This window comes from Tenrec ecaudatus, chromosome 6, assembly GCF_050624435.1.
Source record: "Tenrec ecaudatus isolate mTenEca1 chromosome 6, mTenEca1.hap1, whole genome shotgun sequence".
Classification (NCBI taxonomy): Eukaryota; Metazoa; Chordata; class Mammalia; order Afrosoricida; family Tenrecidae; genus Tenrec; species Tenrec ecaudatus.
The window spans coordinates 17067102-17090319 of record NC_134535.1 but is presented as its reverse complement, the minus strand read 5'-3'; the positions used below and the strand labels follow the sequence as shown (position 1 = coordinate 17090319).

At 49.2% G+C, this 23218-nt stretch overlaps 1 protein-coding gene across 2 annotated transcripts in view; it reads right to left on the bottom strand.

The window, feature by feature from the left end:
* The window catches only part of LARGE1 (LARGE xylosyl- and glucuronyltransferase 1), a 646479-nt gene that overhangs the window by 260768 nt on the left and 362493 nt on the right, over window positions 1-23218 (bottom strand). For both annotated transcript variants that reach the window (XM_075551019.1, XM_075551018.1), the window contains one exon: window positions 18183-18354. In XM_075551019.1, coding sequence (XP_075407134.1) covers window positions 18183-18354 — 172 coding nt within the window. The remainder of the gene's footprint in view (window positions 1-18182; window positions 18355-23218) is intronic.

The window sequence follows — 23218 nt, the reverse complement described above, 5'->3', positions numbered from 1 at the left end:
TCGTATCTATGCCAAACGTAAGCTCACTGCCATTGAGTCAATGCCGACCCGTAGTGATCTTAGAGCAGGGCACAACTGCCTTGTGGGTTTCTGAGATTGTAACCCAGCGGTTCTCAATCTGTGGGTTGCGACCCCTATGGGGGTCGAATGACCCTTTCACAGGGGCCGCCGGATTCATCACAGTAGCAGAATGAGAGGGGTGAAGTAGCAACAAAAATAATGTGATGGTTGGGGGGTCACCACCACATGAAGAAGTGTATGAAAGGGTCACAGCAGGAGGCAGGTAGAGAACCACTGCTGTAACTATGCTGACCGACAGCCTCGTGCTTCCCCACGGAGAGGCTGGTGGATTGGGACAGCTGACCCGGTGGTTAGCAGCCCGACATATAACTGGTAAGCCACCATGACTCCGCAGAATACCAAGCAACATACAGAATGACACCAAGCAAACACAACGATCATTCAAAGGCAAAAAGACTGTTTAGCACATAAAACAGTCTTTTCACATGATCCCGTTGAACTCACAGTTTTGTACACATAGAGTACATCTAAAAAGTGAGAGTCAGATGATAATCAGGGTCAAGTCAGGGTAGCAGACAGAAAAAAAAACACAAACATCCCTAATTTAAGTCGATGCCGCCGCATAGTAACCTCACAGGACAGGGTACAACTGCTCTTGTGAGTTTCTGAGACTGTAACTCTTTACAGGGTAGAGAGCCTATCTTTCTCCTTCGGAGCCCCTGGTAGTTTCGAACTGCCAATTTTGCAATTAGCAGCCAAAGCATAACCACTACACTACCAGGGCTTCTCAGCAGACAGGCAAGCAAGCTTACTTTCTCTGTGCCGCCAACCTCCCGGGACACACAGAATTTCAGTCCCGGTCTTCCCCCCGAGGGGTCAGCCTGTGCCTCTCTTCCTGAAATGGGCGGGGGGGGGGGGCTATCAATTCTTGATTAGCCCTGCTGCGGGTGAAGTCCTTTCCTGCCTTCCAGCAATGCTCACTGGGCATCTTTAGACTGCCTGCCTTTTATTTCATGTAGACTTCTCCTTCTTACTGTGCCAGCAAGAACACCTAGCCTGCAATCAACCCCCTCCCTGGCCCAGTGTGGAGGCACGGGTCTGGGCTGTGAGAGCATCTCTAAAGGTCGAAGTCAGAGAAAGGAACACGCTGGGCTCAGCATCCCCTGTGCGCTGCTATTGCAAGGCCTCCCCACACTGTATCTGCGGCAAAGTCTGTATCTAGAGAGGCAGGCTCGATACTAGGAGGGGCTTGGAAGCCAATGGTCCCTTTGGGGGCTCTCACCAGGGGTAGTCCAGAGGGAGAGATCAGCAGGGGCACGGCTTACTCGTCCATGTGAAATTTCAGGGAGCCTGTCTTGAGCCAACTTTATCATCTCCCAGGACTCTGCCTCCAGTCCTGGTTTCCTGCTTAGAAAGGTTCCCTGGGTGTTAGTTGCTACCTTCTAGGAATAAGAAAGAGAATCTTAAAAGTCTAGAACTTTAAATAGCCATGGAGACTGATGACCAGCCACTGCCCTGGAGAAAAATGTGGCAATCAGCTTCCGTCAGTATTACAGCCTTGGGAATCCTGTGGGGCAGTTCTGCGCTGTCCAATTGGGTCGCTATGAGTAAGAATCAACTTGATGGCATTAGGTTTGTTTGGTTTTTACCAGCTTGCAATTAGGCTGCAAACAATATCTTTACAGTGTTGAGAAGCAATGCTGTAACGTTGAGGACTAACGTGCACCAGACCCTATAATCACTCCAAATGCATGTGGAAGCTGGGCTGGATGATGAATCAGAAAGACCAAAGAAGAATGAATGCCTTTAAATTACAGTGTTGGTGAATACTGAAAGTACCGTGGATTTCCAGAAGAACAAACAAATCTGTCTTGGAAGAAGTACAGCCAGAATGTTACTCAGAAGCAAGGAGGAAGAGGCTTTGGTTCATGTACTTTGGACATGTGGTCAGGAGGGACGAGCCCCTGAAGAAGGACTTCATGCTTGGTCAAGTTGAGGGTCAGTGAATAATGGGAAGACCTTCAGTGAGATGTACTGTCAATGACAACAGACTGGGATTGGGATACACTTTGAAGGCAGAGTCAACGGGATTCACTACAGATGACTGCAGGATGCAGGGAGCAAGAGAGGCATCAAAGGTACCCTCCTTGCCATGTTTCTGGCTCTATCGCAGCCAATATGAATTTACAGATGATCAAGGCAGGCTTTTGAGCTCAACTAATAACTAGAGGAAGTCAGAACGTGGGCAGTGCAAACAGGTGATGTGCTTGGCTGCTTGGAGGTTGGCAGTTCGAGTCCACCCAGAGGCAATGGAGGTCAACCTCTGAACAATCACTCATTGAAAACCTTATGGAGGTCAGCCCGGTTCCTCTCTGGCCGCCCATGGAGTTGGCTTGATGGCAACAGAGTGAATGACTAGAGCGGTCATCCAGCCAACCTTCACCAGTCATCTGATGCATATTCATCAAACATACCGAACCTTTGCAACAAGACAAAGTAGAATGAGTGACTCTGGCTACCTAGTTAGGTATGATGAAACAGAGACCAGTAGCCAAATTAATCCTCTTGTAACTAGATCTCATGTCAAAAACCTTTCTGGACCATTCTTGAAAGTTCACAGCAAAAAAGCATGGAGCTGGACCATGAGCTCGCTCCCTGAGGAGAATCACTTATTGGAATAGAATAATGTGTGAAAACAAGAAGGTGCATCTTGACCATCTGCTTTCCTTCGGGGAATCTGGAATGTCGACACCTATTAGCCAAAGGGCTGCTGACCTGCCCCTATTAGAGACCCTAGTGCGTTTCCCTGTTAGCCTTAGCCATATGTAGTCATGACCCAAGTCTGGCATTGCTAGGCGTGCCTGGTATGATTCCTTCAGGAGAGGCTTTTTGACGCTTGCAACTGGTTTCTTTTGGGCATCATCCCATACGTCTTGTGGGTGCCCTGGTTTTGCTTTAGGAACGCACGCTAAAGTCAACCACGGGCATATCTACTAGACGCTGAGAATGAGGACAAGCCTGAGCAGCACTGTGTGCTGAGATCTGTGGCTCCTCCCAGGGAACCCCTACAGCGGGTGGTCTTGGGTTGCCTGAGAGCAGTCCTGGTCTCACCTCATAAGAGCAACTGCAATGGTTCTAGCATATAACCTTGGCCTAATGCTATTTGTTTTGATTGGCTTAGCTTGTGTCACAGATCCATCTTCGAACCTATTGCTACCCCGAGGGAGATGCCAACTGTCCCATTGTGATCCAGAGTGGGTCAGGTCTGCATCTTTGCAGCCCCCAAAAGAAATCAAAACTGCCCCTCACTCTACGCCTTCTCTTTACCCCCTGAAATCCCACTGAGGTGACCAGGGGCAGGGTTTTCAAAAGAAATGGCAGCACTACCTTGGTTGTAGCAGAGCGGGGAGATGAATGGAGAACGGGCACAAGAGCATGCCTATCAGTGTGCAGGATACAGTTGTGTGCTAAGAACAAATGCTTGGCTAGAGTTAAAAGCCAACCACCACAACAAAAAGGCAGAGAGAGACAGCCTGAATCCATTAATGTGATGCTTCCTGGAGATTTCTCCCCTCCCACGCCTCCCATCTCCCTTTTCCCTTGCCTCCTCGAAGTCATCCAAGTCTTGTCTTTTGGTCTATAAACCGTACTTCTTTCTATTTGTAATAATAAGGGTGATATTAAGCATTTATCTTTGTTAGATTAACTGAGTTTGCTAAGCATAATGTTCTCTAGTATTGTCTGTGTCTTGAAGTGTTTAAGAGAGTCATTTTTTAAAAAATTGATGTATACAATCCCATAGGATGAATGTACCAGAGCCTGTTTATCCATTCCTCTATAGTTGGGGTTTGAGGTTCTTTCCATGTTTTTGCTATTGTGGAAATTGCTGTGGAAAGGTCTATGTATGTCTGTTCGGGTATATATTCTTAATTTCTTTAGAGTAGAAAGAGGGCATCTCCACAGCTTTTCTAACCTGCTCTTCTAAGCTTGGGCAACTAGGGGTCTCTCCATATTTTCTTTCTCAATACACATTTTATCGTGACCCCCATGGCTCAGCCTTAATAGCCCTTGTTCTGTGGCTGCCCCTCAGCCTCTGCTCAGACAGTGGTCATTTTGTACTTGGATGATGGGTCCCCCAAGCCCAACCCCAACTCACTGTCCTCTGACCAGAGTCCAGGGATGGGAATAGCCTCTTTTTTTTTTTTTCAGAGAACATTACAAATCTATTACGGCAGATATCGTTAGGTTAAATATAATACTTTTTTCATTTGATCTCCCTTTTAATACATTTCATGGGCTTCCATTTTCAATATTTTCTGCTTTCTTTTCCATGGACACTTTTCTCTGGTTGGTTTGTTTCTTGTGCTGGTTTTGTGTGATTTTATGTATATAAAATAAATCCAGGATAGGTAAATCTACAGATCTGGTAACTGGGTTACTAATTACCCAGGGGAATGGCAGGAGAGGTTTCAGGCAATGAGGAGCTCACAACAGTAAGTACAAGAAAGAAGAAGGAAATGTTCTGAAATTGACTGCGGTGACGACTGCACAAATCTTAATAAGGCTGAACTCCTGAGTCATATGATATGTGAAAAACAAACAAACAGCGAAATGAATCAGCAGATCAAAGAAATCCCATTGGCTGTACCACTTACTCATGCTCTTTTTAAACTCCTTAACTTTCAATTAGCTCACATTTTCAACCTTGGTTTTTCCCTTTGTAAAATGTGAATTTTGCATTGTGCCTCTGCCGGAACAGGATAAAGGGGATTCAAGGATACACAGCTATACCCTAGTGGCCCAGAGACTTACACATTAGGCTGCTAACTCTGAAGTCGGCAGCTCAAACACACCCACCTCTCCAAGGGAGATAGATGAGACTCTCTGTTCCCAAATTGTACCTGGATTGTACCAGGTATCTTAACAGATATAAAGCCCATAAAAAATATATACAGTACTAAGGAAGATGCTGGGGTAAGATAATAAGATGCAGGAATATGTATTATCTTAACATTTTTTCTACTAATATGAGTGCCACCTACCACCTGACCCCCAAAAGTTAACTTTCACCCTACCAACACTTTTGCCTCTGTACAACCTAAGGAAAAGGCAGGTCCTTCAAGGACTGCTTCTTTTTCCTTTTAAATATATTTGTGTATCTCATTTCCTCAAGAATCAAAACAGGGTGTTACTTGACTGGGCTTGGCGAATCTTCCTTTTTATTGAGTAAGAGTTCTCACTATCATGGGATATGACTGAAGGCTCTTTTGCTAGCAAAGCCATAAAAAAGAAACCCCCAGGTTTCTAGAGGAGACAAGCCAGTCAGGGTGCACCGATGAAACATACAACCTTCCTCTACTTCTTTAATGCTTCCTCCCCTCCACTATCATGATCCCAATTCTACCTTACAAATCCGGCTCGACTAGAGCATTTATACTAGTACAGATAAGAGCTGGAAACACAGGGAATCCAGGACAGATAAACTCCTCGGGACCAATAATGAGAGTAGCAATAGGGGGGGAAAGGGGGAACTTATCACAATGATCTACATATAACCTCCTCCCTGGAGGATGGACAACAGAAAAGTGGGTGAAAGGAGACATCAGTCAGTGTAAGACATGAAAAAAAATTATAAATTATCAAGGGTTCATGGGGGAAGGAAGGGGAATACATGAGGAGCTGATACCCAGGGCTCACGTAGAAAGTAAATGTTTTGAGAATGAAGAGGTAACAAATGTACAAATGTGTTTGACACAAAGGATGGATGAATGGATGGTTTGTGAGAAGAGTTATATGAGCCCCCAAGACAATGATTTAAAAAGAAAAAGAAACCCCCCAGCTGCCCTGTCTTCTACATTTCCACCCACTGCCGTTGGGTCCCTCCTAACTCATGGCGTCCGACCCCGGGGCATCAGAGCCAAACTGTGTTCAATGTGTTCTCAGCAGCTGACGTGTTGACAGTTGATTGTTAGGCTTCCCTTACGAAGCATCTCTGGGGGACAGGGACTGGGTGTGTGTGTGGAAACACTCCAGATAGCCACTTGGTTATCAGCCAAGCGTGTTCCCCTCTCACTCCACCAGGATCCATTGTCCCTGGGCCCTCAAATGACAAGGAAGAAATGAGAAGACAGATGAGATGGCCAGGAGTGAACAGACCCTTATGCTTTTAGGAAGGAGCCCTGGTGACCTAGTGGGTAATTGTCAACAGTTTGAAGTCACCGGTCAGTCCAAGGGAGAAAGATGAGGCTTTCTACTCCTGTCAACAGAGTTATAGTCTTGGGAATCCACAGGGGGAGGTCTGCCCGCCCTACAGGGTCTCCGTGAGTCCGATTAGACTGGATGGCAGTGGCGGTGTTTTTTTGCTCTCAGAGAAGCTGACAGTGTCAGCAGAGCCTGCGATTACCAGCGCTGATTCTTTAGGATGCTCGTCCATCCATCTCCACAAGCGGCCTGCACACCCAGCTCTCTGCACACTGTCCTCAGCAGACGGGCCAGCCCTGCACATTGTGTGGAGGAGACCAGCGTATTTGTCTTCCTTGACAGCCACGTCCGTCCTTGTCACATATTAGATGCTGCTAATAATCGATGTAGATGCATTTAGGAGAAGGAGAAGATAAAAAAAACCCCAAAAACCACAAGTGAAAAATAAAAGCGTCCTTGTGACAGTCACTGAATGTCACACAGGGTTTCCTCTCTCTGTGTGTATGCAGATGAGAGCAGGTGTTTCTCCCTGTCATTCCCAGGGAAGGTCATCCCCAAAGCCAGTGCTCCCTGTGGGAATGAACGCTTTGGGGTCTGATTACTTCTAACTCACCTTCCCTCGGTACCCTGCATCCTTCCAGGGAAAAGACAGCACATCTTAAGTTGGTGATGTCAAGTTTGTTGTTGGGGATGGGAGCAGGTCTTGGAACTTGTGCCTTTAGGAAAGACACTAAAGGGGATTTCGAATAAGGATGCCCCCCTTCACACTGCAACTCAGAATTCCTGCGTGGGGTTGTGAAGGCTCATCACGCTATTGTTGAACGCTCCAGTGCCTCGTTCAGCCAGTGCGACAGACTCAATCCTCAGGCAGGGTTCCTTTGCCCAAGATACTTGCAGACTAAGCCAAATACAAAAGTTCTTGAGTACATGAGTCTGAACCAGGAGCCATGGTGAAGTAGTGGTTACGAGTTGGACTCTTGACCACAAAGTCAACAGTTCGAAACCACCAGCCCCTCTGAATGGGGAAGGCAAAGCTTTCTACTCCCGTTATCAGTTTGTGTTAGTCTGGGTAAAGTAGGGAAACAAATACACAGAAACTGATATGTATATAAGGGACAGTTTTATATAAAGGGTAAGTGTATATTAAGAAAGCATCTCAACCCAGTGCTGTCCAAGCCCATAAGTCCAATACCGATCAACAAAGTCCTCCTCAATCTCACAAAAACACACACTATGACACCGACTGCAGGAGGAAAGCCGAGTCAGTGAGCCTGTAAGGATCTAAGCGCTGGCAGAGGTCTCCACATGGCTTCTCCAGCACCCAGGGCTACATCTGGGTAGGTCCATGTGGCTTCTCCTCAGGGATGTCTCACAGGAAGTGAGCCTTGCCAGCTGAAGCAGGGAACTGGCTAAGGCAGCTGCACCCTGGTCCAACCATCAGAGAGCAAGAGACCCGAGAATTCGAAAGGCGAGGCTCACCAAGCCATTTATCTCTCTGCCCTTCAATTAACCCCACATGTGTTTATTGGCCAGGTTGGCACGGTAAACCTTAATTATCTCAAAGTTGCAGTCTCGGAAACCCACAGGGGCAGTTCTACCCTGTTGTATAGGGTCTCTAAGTCAAAACTGACTCGATGGCAGCAAGTTTATTTCTTTTTTAGTTTAAAGATATGATTCTAAAGATAGGCGTGGCCTTCACCCTCACAAACTCAATCCAGAGGCAACTGATTCATGCTTCCCCCCTCCTCCTTGTTTTGCTGTGTTCTCTCAGTGTCTCCGCCTCCAAGTGTCTCTGGGGTTCCCACCTACTCCTCTACTCGAGTCTCTGCCAGAACCAGGTGGGTGAGCCCTCCCACCTCAAAGCTCTATGCACCCATAATGGCTCTTTAATCAGGACCTCTCTAACTCCCAGCAGCTGCTATCGGCGACCTTAGAAAAGCACTCTAGCCAAATACAGGGTTCCTAGAAGGGTCTGATTCCAACCTTCCTGCCCCCTCCTTTTCTTTCTTTTCCTTCTTTTGGCAAAGGATGAGTTGGTTCCATGAATATCTAATGGACTGAGCATCAGAGAGGGAAACTTGTGCATCTGGCACCAAGTAGGTGTGCAATAAATATTTATCGACTCTGAGCAAACAAAGAGACTTCTGAGCAGAGCGGCTTTCCTGCCATGCTGGCCTGAATGCCAGTAAGCTTTGGGGCCTCTCTCTGGGAAATCCTCAAATAAATCCTCAGAGCTCTCGTCCAGGACTCAGAGGCCCTTGACCTACCCCCTCTCTCCGTGTCCTCATGATACTTAAAGACTTGCTGGCCAGAAAGACCTATTGACTCCTTAATGGGAGGGCAAGTGAGGAGAGGGAGTGACCAAAGGTGTAAGCCGGCCAAACCTGCCAAGGCACAGCTGTCCAACCAGGAAAGGCAGACAGGAGGGCCCTGTTTGCTGACTCCAAGAAGGAAGACCAAAGAAGACTCGATGTGTCTGCATTGTCATGCTGGTGAAGACTATTTAAAGTCCCACAGACTGCCCAAAGGACCAACCAATCTGTCTTGGAAGAAGTCTGGCCAGAGTGCTCCTTGGCGGCAAGGGTGGCAAGACTTCATCTTACATACTTTGGTCATGTTGTCAGGAGAGACCAGGCCTTGGAGAAGGACCTCATGGTTGATCAGTGAACAAGAGGAAGGCTCTCCAGGAGCTGGGTGGACACAGTGACTGCAATCATGCGCTCAGGCAGAGGAGCAGTTGTGAGAATGGTGTAGGAGCAGTCAAGTTTAGTCTTGCTGTGCGCAGGGTCGCTATGGGTCAGAACAGATTCAGGGGCACACCGCCACGGCAGTCAGCCTCTCCATTCAGCCCTTTCTTCCCCAGTGTGAAGCCCTGCCCCATTCTGCCTCTACCACTCAAAGATGAAAGGGCCGCTTGAGAAGTGACAGGAACAAAAACAAGGCCATCTTTCCCGGATTCGTAAAGGCTCCAATCGGAGGATCGGTCAAAACCCTTTCTAGGGCAAGAAGAGCACTTGTCAAGTCGCTCTGGGAGGCATGTCTCAATTTTGCCAACTGCGAAACAGAAATAACCCAGTGCAGTCGAACAGAGAGGGTGAAAGGAAAGGTAGACAAGAGACCTTCTAGCCCCGCCCAGACCTTCTAGCCCCGCCCCAGCTCATCTCTCAGGGAGCCTGGATCCCAGAGGCTCTGAAGAAAGTCACACAAGTGACAGAGGTCCCGTCCACCTTTAGGGGACCTTGCATCATGATGATGCATCAGGTGGTCGCTCACCTCCATCCCTGAAGTAGCACAGACCCAGGGACCCCAGGTCCAGCTGGTTCTACCAGGCAGCCGTAGTCTGCAGAAGCGGACTCTCGTACTCAATTAGGACGAGACCAGTGATCTAGCTCCCCTCTGATGAGCTCTGCCTGGTGTTCACTCCGCAACTCCTCCCGGCTCCTCACAGCCCCCAGGCCAGGCGTCAGCGCTTGCTGACTGCAGCCAGACCTCCTTTAAGGAGCCCTCCCGAGATTCATCAACTCTTGCTCCTTTCCCTTTGGCCTGGGGGCCACAGCCCCCGGCGCCCCTGAGGTCTACAGGGAAGGCGAGCAAAGGAAACTGCCCTCATCTGATCAGAAGGTCTGTTTTAGTATAAAGAGCACTGTCTTAGCCCCAGAAAGAAACCCCCTGAAGATATTTCCAGCTCAAACCCTTCTCCGAAGGCTCACACCTGTTTGGTCCATCTTTGCTTAGCCCAAACTGAGCTCATCGACTCCCTCACCCATCCCCTATCCCACTCGGTCAGTGGGTCTCCATCCACACGTCCGTTCCACTGCCCCCAAGGACAATACCCTTCTGCAGGTCACTATCGAGTGCTGCTGGCCCAAGAGCTGTCACCTCCTGTCTGTGGCTGAAGCTCCCTTTTAAGGGGCTAGGGCTCTCTGTCCTTCTGGTCATCCGCATATGGCAGGAAGAGGTCTCTCTCCAAATCTAACCACCAGCTTCCATACTGAGAGCTCAGAGCCATCCTTCAGGGACCTGTGCATAAAGTCAGAGTGGCGACATTCCAGCCCCTGGGCATACGTGCCTTATTTCTACATCCAGACCTTGGACACACTTGCCTTCTTTCTTGTCACTCACTGCACCTCGAAGCGTGTGCTTCCTCGGGTCACACTGCTGTGGTGCCATTGATCCTGACTCTTGGTGGTCCTGCTGGACAGAGGACACCTGCCCTGTGGGGGGGCTTCCTGGGTGGCAGATGACCTGGGCTTTTCTCCCATGGAGTTGCAGGCCAGGTAGGTTCATGCCACCAGCCTTTTGGATAGCAGCCTGGTACATGACCATTGGGCTATCCAGGCCCATTAGTTCCTTCAGACAACAAATACTTGTCAATCACCTGCTATGTCCCAGACACTGACTGAGGTGATGGAGGTATGTCCATGAATAAAACAGACATGAACCTTGCCCTGGTGGGACTAAGATGTGGTGTGTGTGTGTGTGTGTGTGTGTATGTGTTTGTGTGTTGGGTGCGGGGAGGTGGCAACCCAACCCCAAACAAGATTCATCCACAAGCTGGATACATTTGGTTTGAAGGTGTAAAGTGCTATAGCAAACAATGAAAACAGCAGGGTGAGAGGGTCTAGGGATACTCAGCCTGGGGCCATCCCAGAAAGCTTCCCTGAGAAGCTGGGGCACAGTAGGGGCTGGGGAGAGAGTTCTGGCAGCAAGAAAAGCAGAGACAGAACAGCAGAAAGCAGCTCTAAGGACCCCGGGCCGGGCCAATGTGGTCGGGGGGCTCCTTTCGGTCGGTCACTGTGTTTGCATATGTCGTTCCTTTGTAGCAGACAAGCTGGGTCATAGGATGAATAGGGCATCAGGATCGGAGGAAGGCTTATTAACATGGGATCTGCAGACGACACACCCTTGCTTGCTGACGGTGAGGAGGACATGAAGCCCTTGCTGATGAAGAGCTAGGAGTGTAGCCCTCAGGATGGAGCACAAACTCAATACAGGGAAGATCAAAATCCGCACACGTGGACCAATAGGTGATAAATGGAGAAGAGAGGGAAGCTAGGATTTCATCTTGCTTAGGGTCTGCCGTCAATGCTGATGGAAGCAGCCATCAGGAGATCAATGAGGCATTGCAGTGGGTGACACCACCCAGAGATGGCAGGAGTTTGGGGTGAGCAGGTGATGGCAGAAACTGCGTCTCCTTGCTGAGACTGTGATACGAGCGGGCCCTGTTGACTTCATGGGCCTTGCGCCAGTCATTCTTCTGAATATTCAACTTGGCTCTCTCCCCAAAGCTCCAAGCCATGAGCAGGCATTTATTATTATTTACAGCTTTGTGTGCCCCTTCTCCCCAAACCAAGATCAGAGTTTATTCCCTAGGGCAGTGGTTCTCCACCCTCCTCATGCCGCGACCCTTCCTCATGTGGTGGTGACCCCAACCATAACCTTATTTTTGTTGCTACTTCATAATTGTAATTTTGCTACAGTGATGAATTAGGTGACCCCTGTGAAAGGGTCATTCAAGCCGCACAGGGGTTGAAACCCAGAGGTTGAGAACGGCTGTGGCCTATGGGGTCATGGGTGGGTCCTGTGATCAGGACCCGATGGTGCTGGGCAAAGCCTTGCTCGGCCCTCACTCTTTGCGCGGGGGAAAAGCACATTGATTCTCTCAGGTGCTAGTTGACTTTGCCATTCAAATACAGAAACCTGTCAGAGCTGGGAATAGAAGAAGTCATGAGGAAAACAGTAGTTGGTTTTCCTTTGCAAATCACTATCTACCTGCCCCCTTCCTGCGCACTGCTAGGCTCATGGAGCACTACCTTCCACAAATTTCAAGTGACACCATCCAGGCATTGCCCCAAAGCTTGCAGTTTGTCTACCTCGGTGAGCCCGATCTCATCACCCCACCCCTTCTCGCTCTGTCAGTCCTCATGTTCAATCGATATAAAATTTTATGACGACTCTCCCTTCCCCATGCGCCCAGCCCTGACGACTTCTCACCACCTCCAGCGCTTCGCTCGGGCCCCAGGGGGGCACCCTCACTCACCTGCCACGATCTGTGAGGTGGTGGCCTCCCTGCTCTCAGAAGACCAGCAGAACGATCCATTCAAACACAGGCAAAGCCTGTGGCTGGCATCGCCCCGGACTGTGTGTGTGTCAGAGTAGAACTCTTCCATTGAGTTTTCCATGGCGGATTTGTCACAAGTAGACCCCCAGGCTTTCTGGGGAGGCACTTCTGGGTGGACTTGGAACCCCAAGCATTGCCTTAGCCGCGGACTGTGTTAACCGTGTGCACCACCCAAGTCAAGTTGCTTAAAGGCTTCCAAAGGCTTCCCACGGCACCAACAGGAAAGGCCAAGTCTTCCCACCACCCCACCCTCCCTCAACAACCCCAAAGTGAGCAGTGCTCAGACCTGCTCTTCTCCTGGGCTCACTCTGCCGGTTCAGCCTCCGTCTCATCCCTCTAGCAAGGCAGGTCTCACCTGCTCCAGAGACCTCTGCCAGTAACCAGTCCACACAATTTCCCTCTCCCCTTAGACTCCCCCACACTGTGCTTTCTCTGCTTAAACATCAACTTCCTTGTCACACCTCCAATGATCACTTTAGCTGAATATTAAAATCACACACATTCTTTATCTCCTTGAATTTTCTCTAGCGCATTAATCAGTGTCTCGTGTACTATACATACACATCTATCTGTTGAATGCCTGTCTCTCCCATTCAAATACAAATGTCCTATTTCATAGACAGTGGGGACTGGGTTAGTTTAATTATAGCAACAGCTAAAAAACTGACAACTAGTATGTGTTCTGCCCCTAGAACCCTGGTGGTGTAGTGGTTATGTGTTAGGCTTCTAATTGCAAGGTCAACAGTTCGAAACTATCAGCCCATGCAAGGGAGAAAGAGGGGTCTTTCTACTTCATTAAAGGGTAACCAACTCCTAAATCCAAAAGGGCAATCTACCCTGTCCTATAGAGTCTCGATGAATCAGATTCTACTCGATGACATTCAGTTTAGGCGTTCGGTTCATATGTCCCAGGAAGAAGTCCTAGCTATACTGATCAACAGGCTCGGCTAAGAAGGGGCAGCTCTGACCATACCCTGGAGGTTGCAGCAGTGCAGTGTGGGTAAAAACTGCTGATGAGGTGACAAGGGCACTTGCCACCTGGGTTAAATTGTGGCTCAAGCAGCATGCGGGCATCAGTCAGTAAGAGGGCCTTTCAACATCATGATGGGAGAGGCTGGGCAGAGCCACCGACTCGGGTGAGGAGACATTGAGGGCAGGGAACAGTCACAATAATAAGGTCATACAAGGGCTTCAAAGGGTACATGTGGAGGGTGGTCTCCATCCCTAGCTCAAGAGTGGGGCCAGCCCCGGACAAGTGGCTCTTCTAAAACGGAAAGACATTTCCATAAGGCCCAATGACACCCAGGCCCCTCCACATCTTTACTGTGAAAAATACCGCCTGTGCGAGTTTGCCTTTGTGGGAGGGGAACTCTCCCCGGGAGCAGAATGCTGTCCGTGGATGTGTCTGTCCTATGAGGTTTTCTTCCTGCTCTGTGACCTTCCAGTCATTACAGCTCAGAAACACGTAACACAGCCCCAAACCAAACCTTCCTACTTTGAGTTCATCCCGACTCCTATCAACCCCAAAAGCCAAGAGTAGAACTGCTCCCGAGGGTGTTCCCAGGCTGTAAACATTGATGGGGCCGACAACCTCGTTGTTCTCCCTCGGAGAGGCGGGTGGGTTTGAACTGTTGACCTTGTGGTTGGCGATCAGACAGGTACCCCACCCCATTGTGCCATCCAGGCTCCTTTCTCAAAAACAAGCCAGAATGAAAACAAACAAACAAACCAAAGCCCTCACTGCCACTGAGTCGACTGTGACACATGGTGACTTTATAGGACAGAACTGCCCCTGTGTGTTGCCCACACTGCAACTCTTTAAGGGACTAGAAATTCTTGTTTTTCTCCCTCAGAGTGACTGGGGGTTTTGAACTGTTGACCTTGCAGTTAGCAGCCCAACCTGTGACCAGTATGCCACTGGGGCTTCTTTAGAAACAAATACCCCCCCCAAAAAAAACTGTACAAAAGCGTGACTGGAAAAGCAGAGAATTCCCTTTATTCCCCTTTCATCTTCCCATTTTCTGGGGCAGTCGGGTGAGCGCAGGGAGCCCCAGATGCTATTTGCACCCTGCCCACCACCCCAACCCCTGGTTGGTGAGGTCTCAACCCTGCACATTCTGCCTGTTTGGGGGTTCCTGGAAGGCAGGGGGTGTCTTCATCAACACTTGATAGAACAATAACGGCCTCAGATACATTCCGCTGCACCCTGGGGGCTTAACCCAGCCAGGAAGAAACCAGCAAGAGGATGCACAGGTAACATCAAGCCCATTAGCTCCACTCCCCACACACGAGCGAGTTGCCCTTGAATCCGTCTTGACCTTGGCCCATAGATTGGGCTCAGCTGCCAGCATGGCCTTGAACCTAAAAGTCCTCAGAGGCAAATCCGCAGGGCAGCTGTGAGATGAACAGGGGCTGCTGGCAGCTTCTCTTCCGCAGATGATCTGGGGAGTGTTTCAGAATCACAGCTATTAGGACTGAGAGCAGCCTCCAAAGCTTCAACACACTGGCCAGTCCTGGTTGGATGGAACGGACACGAGCTACTACCTGCCTGTTTCCGGGGAGCTCGCTACACTGCACACGTCCTGAGAGACCTTGGAGATGGGAAAGGGCGGAACAGGCTGGTTTGTCCAGGTTCTGAGAGGGAAGTTGGCATGCAAGACGTAACGGCGGTGTTGCTCTCGGTATGGGCACCCAGGGAGGGTACAGAGGAAGAAGGGAAGGAGCAGGACAACGCAGAGGGAGAAACGGAGCTGGCAGAACAATCTAAAAAGCAGTCCTCCACATCTACAGTCCTGTTCTCAGCAGTATTTTAAATTCTATACTATGGGCTAAATTAATGATACCGTCAGTAGAAATACCATATGCCCCATGGGGGTGGCTTATCATGTCCCCTAATAAAATAATAATGATGTTTCCAAAGTGACCAGGGATACATATAAAACACAGACACAAGAAGGAGTTTTGAGCTGACACTTAACCGTAGCCCCAATCTAAGAACAATTACTTCTTATGACGTGGCCATACTCCATACCTTGCCTTCATGAAGAGCTCACTGGAAATATGGGTGCTGTAGCAAGAGTGGTGAGGAAAGCAGAAGGTGCCCGGCTAGCATAAAGAATAGCCTCTGAGATCTTAAAGGCTTGTCTTAAAACTAGCAGCCAGCGACGTAGCACCGATGAAGAATACAGCTTTCCTCCAGTTCCTAAATGCTTCCTCCCACCTCCCACCCCCCACTACCATGATCCGAATTCTACCTTGCAAGTCTGGATAGAGCAGAGGTTGTACACTGGTGCAGATAGGAGCTGGAGGCACAGGGAATCCAGGGTGGATGATACCTATAGAATCAGGGGTGTGAGGGGTGATACTGGGAGGGTAGAGAGTGAGTTGGTTGGAAAGGGGGAACTGATTACAAGGATCTACATGTGACCTCCTCCCTGGGGGACGGACAGCAGAAAAGGGGGTGAAGGGAGATGCCGGATAGGGCAAGATATGACAAAATAATAATTTATAAATTATCAAGGACTCATGAGGGAGAGGGGAGCGGGGAGGGAAGGGAAAAAAGAGGACTTGATGCAAAGGGCTTAAGTGGAGAGCAAATGCTTTGAAAATGATTAGGGCAAAGCATGTACAGATGTGCTTTATACAATTGATGTATGTATATGTATGGATTGTGATAAGAGTTGTATGAGTCCCTAATAAAATGTTAAAAAAATTACAGCAGAAAAAACAACAACAAGCAGCCATCTAAGTGACGTGTCACTTAAGTCCACGCAGAAGAAGCACACCAGCTTGTGTGATTCAAGGATTAAAGGATACAATCCAAGAGTGGAGGAGGAGATGGGATTAGAACTTAAATTCTGAGCACCCAGTTTGCAGAAGGCTATGGATCACAGTGAAAGCCCACAATCCATTTTCAGGGCCCCACACAGAATAAGGCCCCACCCAGTATGTCCCTTCGGACCACTGATGAGAATTGCAAACAGCCTTGCTAGTGGGCAGAGTGCATTGACGAATGGGTTACTGCAGATGCAGTCAGGTTAAAAGTTAACACCCTTGTTCTCCCATGCGCCCATTTTTAATTTGTTCTAGCTTTTAATATCTTCTGTATTCTTTTTGAGTTTTTTGTTTTATTTTGTCATTGGATTTTTGTTGTTGTTGCTGTTTGTCTCTTTTTTTGGCATGGTCTCACTGTATGTGAAATCCAGAATAGGTCAATTTATAGTGACAGTAACTGGAATAACAGTTTCTAAGGACTGTGGTGGGGGAGGTTGGGTGAGGGAATGGGGAGCCAATAAAGAGTACAAGAAAGAAGAAAATATGCTAAGTTCAACCGTGGTGATGATTACATCGTTGAGTTGTATCAGATGCTAATTATATGTCAACTGAAACAATTAAACAAAAAACCCTAACATCCTACATGCATTGGGTCAGAGGCACGTCAGTCCTCTTTCAAAAGGAAGCAGCTTTGTCCAATGCAATAGGTAGGCTCGTTGATTTCATGAGTGCTGCGTCCATGGGTGCTGACTGTGAATTAAAGTGAAAGGTAATCCTTGACAAAGCCTCAGCTGGTCCCTACGGGAGCCTCAGACCTTGCACGGTATGGGGCCATGACCTTGGCCAAGGCCAAGGCCAAGGTGCCACTCACTTGCTGAGACTGATAACCAAAGGCCACCTGCAGGCGGCACTCCAGCAATGGAAGCAGGAAGCCCGTATCTCCCACAGGGGTGTTCTGTGTGCCCATGACACCTGTCCCACCAAGACGAAGTAGATGCCTCACCTTCTCCGTGATGCCGTCCCATGAGAGACAGCGACTCTCACTGTGCCTTGCAGTACTCGCTGCCCCTCGTAGAACACAATCAGCCCAGAGCCCAGCACCCTGCCTGACACACTGGCACAAAATCCAACCCAATGGCAGTGGAGACAATCCTGACTCGGGGAGCCCTCGTGTGTTACAGAGAAGAACTGCCTTCCACCCCAAGACACATGGGAGGGCCAGGGCTGCTCCTTCTGGTTTCTGAGCCTTCAGATCTTTACAGGAGGCAGGTAAGCCTCATCTTTCTCCCATGAAGGAGCTGGGAGATTTAAACCACTGGCCTTCTGGGTAAACAGCTCAGCACACAGCCTCCTGCATCACCAGGGCTCTTGATACTAAAGTTCTAGCCATGGAGATGTGCTAACTGGCCACCTCTCCTCTGCGTCTACAACAGAGTGAAGTCCCGTAATGTCACTGCAACATTGCAACATCCCACCAGACACTCTCACATACCCAGAGGCAGCGGCAAGAGGGATATACACACTTTCCAGAAACTAACCAGACTAGCAAGGAGAGCCTACGAAGCCAAACCTACATCCCTGTATAAAATGACAGCTCACAATGCTCATGAAAGCAAGAGCCCACAGACATTGTCAAACACGCAGTGATGGGTGTCCATCTCCCCTCCTTCCCAGATTTCCCCAGCAGTCCAGATACCACCTGAGACAGAGAACAAGCTGGTAGGGAAGCACTCCATCATGTGTATACAAAGTATGCAGAACTGGTATACATCTGTTACAAAGTATCCCAAACTCAGCTCTTCCTTTGAACATAGACCTTCTCTCCCCAGAGATCAGGACTCTACAGAAATGCAAACAAGTCCCAGCTTCTCTCCAACAAGTTTCCAAGAGATGCGAGACAGGTTGATGGCAAAAGTGTTTGTATCCCCTTATCCACGTCCTCAGCAAGAGTGCATTCGACCTGCTCTCGCTTGAAAACACAAACAGCAACACCAACCAGCAATCATCATCCCTGTCCTTGGCAGGGCAGGGCCTCCAAAGACGCCGGGGAAGCAGGGCGCGTTACCTTTGAACTTGTGGAACACGGCCCAGAGCTCTGCAATGTCCGTGGCAAAGGTGATGTCGGTGTCGAGGACAATGACCCGCTCCAGGTTGGCAGGAAGGGTCTTGGTCAGGACAAGCTTCATCAGACCGTAAATCCCCGAGTAGTGTTTGTTGGGGATCCAGGACACTTCAGACTGCACCGGAGAGGGTAGAGAGGAAGCGGGAGAGGGGGGTGGGGTGGGGGAGGGAGAAGTACAAAAAGAAAATCAGTACATTTATATACGGCTTAAAAATTATGATTAGTGTCTGGAATAGAAAAGGCCAGCATTGGACATGAGCTGAACGTTCAATCCCGGTTTTGGCACCCCAAATAAATGATTAAATGAACGAATGAATGAGAAAGGAAGTAAAGCAACGTGCTACATAAAGGAGCTCATTTGAAAGACTGGTCCACGGGTATCCCCATTCGGACATGTGCGAGCTCTTTGGAAGGGCATGGCGCATCTGGAAAAAGAGGGAGGAACATATTGTTTATGAAATAATTACAAGAGGGTTTCAAAAAGCCTTTTCAAAAGTCTATTGTAAAGAAGTTGGGGGGGAGGGTACATTTCAGCTAATCACCTTCATCTCCAACAACTTCAACCACTTAGCTCACATCTCCTATTAGCTCACGCTGTTCTTTCAGAGCGCCCGCCACTACTTCCTTCCACAAACTTTTTAAAGTAGTCCCTTGGATCACAGACGTGCAAGGCTTTTAAAATAATTGCTTTATTATTACAAGTTGGAGAAAAATTAAATACGCCAAAGGAAATACTATAGATAACCCCCCTCCTTACCCTCTAAGTCTACTGCTATCAAGTCAATTCCTGCTCACGGCAACCGCAGGGCATTATAGAATAGAACCCCCCACAGGCTGTGCGTGACTATGATCTTTAATGGGGCAGATCACCTGGCCTTTCTTCCACTGTGCTGATGGGCCCTTTGAACCACCAACTTTTGGTTAGTATCTGAGTGCAAATGATCAGACCCACCCAGAGACCTTCCCCAGGTGAAATGTTCCTTTAGATCACCTCCAGGTAAAAGGACAACTGCCTATGATATCCTAAAGCTTGTGCTTGTGTATCACACACACACATGTATATACACATACACACAAATATATGTACATATAGGTGACCAGATTTTAACATTGGTAAAGCGGGACACCATTGATAAAACTCAGATCCTGGCGAAATAGCCACATGGCAGCCGAAAACCGTATACCCTAGCTTGTTGTGCATTCTTTCCAAAAATCGGAACTTTTTAAAAATACCACGGGACATGGGAAAAATTTTTTTAAATCGGGACTGTTCTGCCAAAAGTGGGATGTCTGGTCACCTTAACATACACATATATGCATATATACACACCTATATGTATACTTATATACAAGGAGCCCTGGTAGTGCAGTGGTTAAGCACTGGGCTGCTAACTACAAGGTTAGCAGTTTGAAATCAGATAAGGCTTTCTTTTGCAGAGTTAATCTTGGAAACCCACAGAAGTAGTCCACCCTGTCTATGGGGTCGCCATGAGTTAGAAGTGACTCTATGCCAGTGAGAGACTTTTTTATATGACCATTTAGTAGATTATAGACTTGGTCTCAGATACACACAGGAGGGGGGCATGGTCATAATCTATGTGATGTCTGTCATCTCACAGCAGGACAGGGTACGTGTACACACACACACACACACACACACACACACACACCAGGAACAAACCTTCACAAGAAATAACAGATGTCCCCTAGTGAGCAGCGTTTTCCGTCAAACCCACATCTTGTGTACAGACACCCTTTGGGACCCCAAGGTACTGTTTACAAATACAAAGGTATATGGCCAGGCCTGGCTCCACACGCACCCGCAAGCACTCTCCTCAATGCCCCTCTACAACCAGCAGGTGGGCGACTGCTGGGTCATCTGAGTCAGCCTTGACGTGGACAACGGCAACATGTACAAGAGCCTCCTGGTGACCAGCCAAGACAAGGCTCCCACCATGATCTGCAAGGCCATGGACAAACACGACCTGGATGAGGGACGACTGTGAGCTGGTACAGGTCATCTTGCGGGATCACAAGCTGCAGATCCCGGACAACGCCAATGTGTTCTATACCATGAACTTGACTGCCAACTATGCCTTTGCCCTGAAGAAGCAGACTTTTCAGCAAGGGGGCACAGGTCAAGCATGGGGTCAGCTCAACCCTTCCATGCATGAAACAGATAGAACTCAAAATGGCCAAGGCACCTTCTAACAGGTCTCTAGCACCAGCCAGCCTCAGGGCCATCCTCTCCAGGGTCTGGCTGGCTAGGTAGGGAAACACATACAGACCAGAGGGGCGCAGCCCAGGCGGGCACCTCCCTCCCAGCCTGCCAGCCAAGGCCAACCCCAGACTTCAGTTTCACCGCCAAACCTCTCCTGTCACGGGGCATGATGCCTGCCAGTCGCCAGACTGATCCGGACCCCCAGGAACCATTCCTGGCCTTAGGTGCCTTCTGCTCCAGGGAACCAGATGACTAGCCGGCCTTTGCCACCGAGTGTTGCCAATGGGCATGATGCCCTTGCCCAGTGCTGGGTACTGCCTCTGTACACATCCCTCATTCCCTCATAGCTGCAGGTCATGGCCACCTGTGCGCACAGGCACCCTGGAGCACCGCTAACCCACTGCATCTGACCACTGCAGTTCTCTCTACGTGCCCCGGGGTACCACCTGTGACCTTCCCAGGGGGGCTTACCCCGCCCACCACCACCCTCGACTTTGCCAAGCTGCACCAAAGAGACCACGTCAGCGCCATTGAGAGTGCGTCCCAAAGATGCCACTGCTTCTGGGCCTGAGGACACACAGTGTGAGGGGGGAAGGGGAGGGGGAGGCCTTGCGGGAGAGATAGAAGGGGGGTGGGGAGTGAATATTTGTATAAAGACAAAAACAAATGTTTACTGACTGGGGAGGGGCAATCTTTATTTGTTATAGCAAATATTAGACTTGAATATTATATTAAGTTCCTGTTTCTACTACAAATAAAAAGACCAGGGCTGGTGAGCGCTATCAGGGGTGCAGCGTCCTGTATGAAGCTCACTATGGGTGGGACCCCATCCCAGTTCCCAAGGAGAGTTTCCCCAGAAGACAAACCCCACTTTGCACTTTCAAGAAGTAATTGCCTATCAGGATCTAGATATGCAGAGGGGAGAAAACCACTCAGGAAGGTGACTTGGGAAAACTGTGAGAAAGAAAGACTTGGGAAGCCCCAAGAACTAGAGGGTGACCGGCCACTCCTACCCACTGCCCTGAAAAGGATCACACTAATGTGGGAGAAATACACGGACCGGAACTCAAAGTCGCCCAGGAGACCAGGGTTAGTGGTTGGATAGAGACTGTCTGGCCATTAGTTGCCCTTTGGGTCAGAAGGTGGACCCGTTGCCTTGGTGGAGTCCTCAATTATTTAAGGTAAAAAAGGCAACAGCTGCCCAAGCGCAAGGTTTGGAGCTTGAGGAAAGGCGGAAGCATGGAAATAGGAGACTCCAGGAGAAAGGGACGCGAGAGGGTCCATTGAAGGGATTGCGAAGGAGGAGTTGGAACATACATACATGACCTGTTGCATGCAAACGGATGGTCTTCTCTGGAATGCCCCACCCAGCTCACCACCACGAGCCTCTCTAGTCCCGCACCTGGCAGTGGCCGGGGTGTAGGAGAGCGAGGAGAGGCGGGAACTCAAATGTGGGCCCTGACTGGTACTGGATTTTAATTTCTCTAAGCCTCAGTTTCCCTACCTATAAAATGGAAGTGCCACTCATATGACAAAGTTGAGGTCAAAATTACAGCAGAATTGGGTTACGTGCTGGACTGCTATTAAGAGGTCAAAAGTTAGGCACCACCAGCTGCTTCTTGGGAGAAATATGAAGCTTTTTAGTCCCGAAGAAAATTCACAGTCTCGGGAAACCATGTAGGGGTAGTTCTCCTTGATCCTATAGGGTCGCTATGAGTCAGAATTTACCTCACTGCAGTGAGTTTGGTGTTAAGGAGCCTTGGTGGCAGAGGGGGTTATGCCTTGGGCTGCCAACCACAAGGTCAGTGGTTCAAAATCACCAGCTGGTCCACAGAAGAAAGATGAGGCTTTCTACTCCTGAAAGGACTCAGCAGCTCAGAAAGTCATGGGGGCTGGTTCTCTGTCCTATAGGTGTGCCATCAGTCGGCATCGACTCGATGGCAGTGAGGTTTCTTGTTTATTTCTTAAGTGACAGATAAACAAAAGACACCCAGCCAACAACAGTTTCCACTCCGGCCCTAGCCCACTTCCCCACCTGCATGTCAAAGTACTGAACACAACGGTCTTCAGTTGTGTGCACGCACGGGGTGGTGGCATGTGTGTATCATCTGCCCTTACTAGGGTGGGCTTTCAGGGGACCTGGTAGTATAGTAAGTTAAATGTTGGCCTGCCAATCTAAACGGTGGTGGTTCGAACCCCCTACAGCAGCTCTTCAGGAGAAAGACTCGAACCATCAGCTTCCATAAAGAGTTAAACCCCAAATCAAACTCACTGCCATGAGTCGATGCAGACCCATAATGACCCTACGGCCTTGGAATCCCTTAGGGGTTTTCTGTCATGTGGTCATGGTGAGCCCAAATGGACTTAGCAGTAGCTACCACATTTAAAGCATCACACCTTGTTAAAGAGTGGGCAAGGAGGCACAGGGCAGTCTTCCAGTGGGGTGGGGTGGAGTGGGGTGGGGGTGGGGTTCAAAATGGCCAGCACTTCCTGGGATTCAGTGAGGAGAGCATATGAACAAGGTCAGCAGGCAGGAACAGGGGCTGTGAGTTGAAGGGCACAGGCACCCTGTGTCAAGCCCACAGGAGGAGGACAGGGAAAAATATCCAGCCTCACTTTGCTCCTGACCACTCATCTCCTGATTGGGTGCCCCTCGGCCAAACCCAAGGGAAAGTGGAGAGCAGGTGAAGTCAGGGGAGCGGTTCCTATGGGCCCACCTCCCGGGAGCACTGTGGAAAGTGACCTAGTGGAACAAACA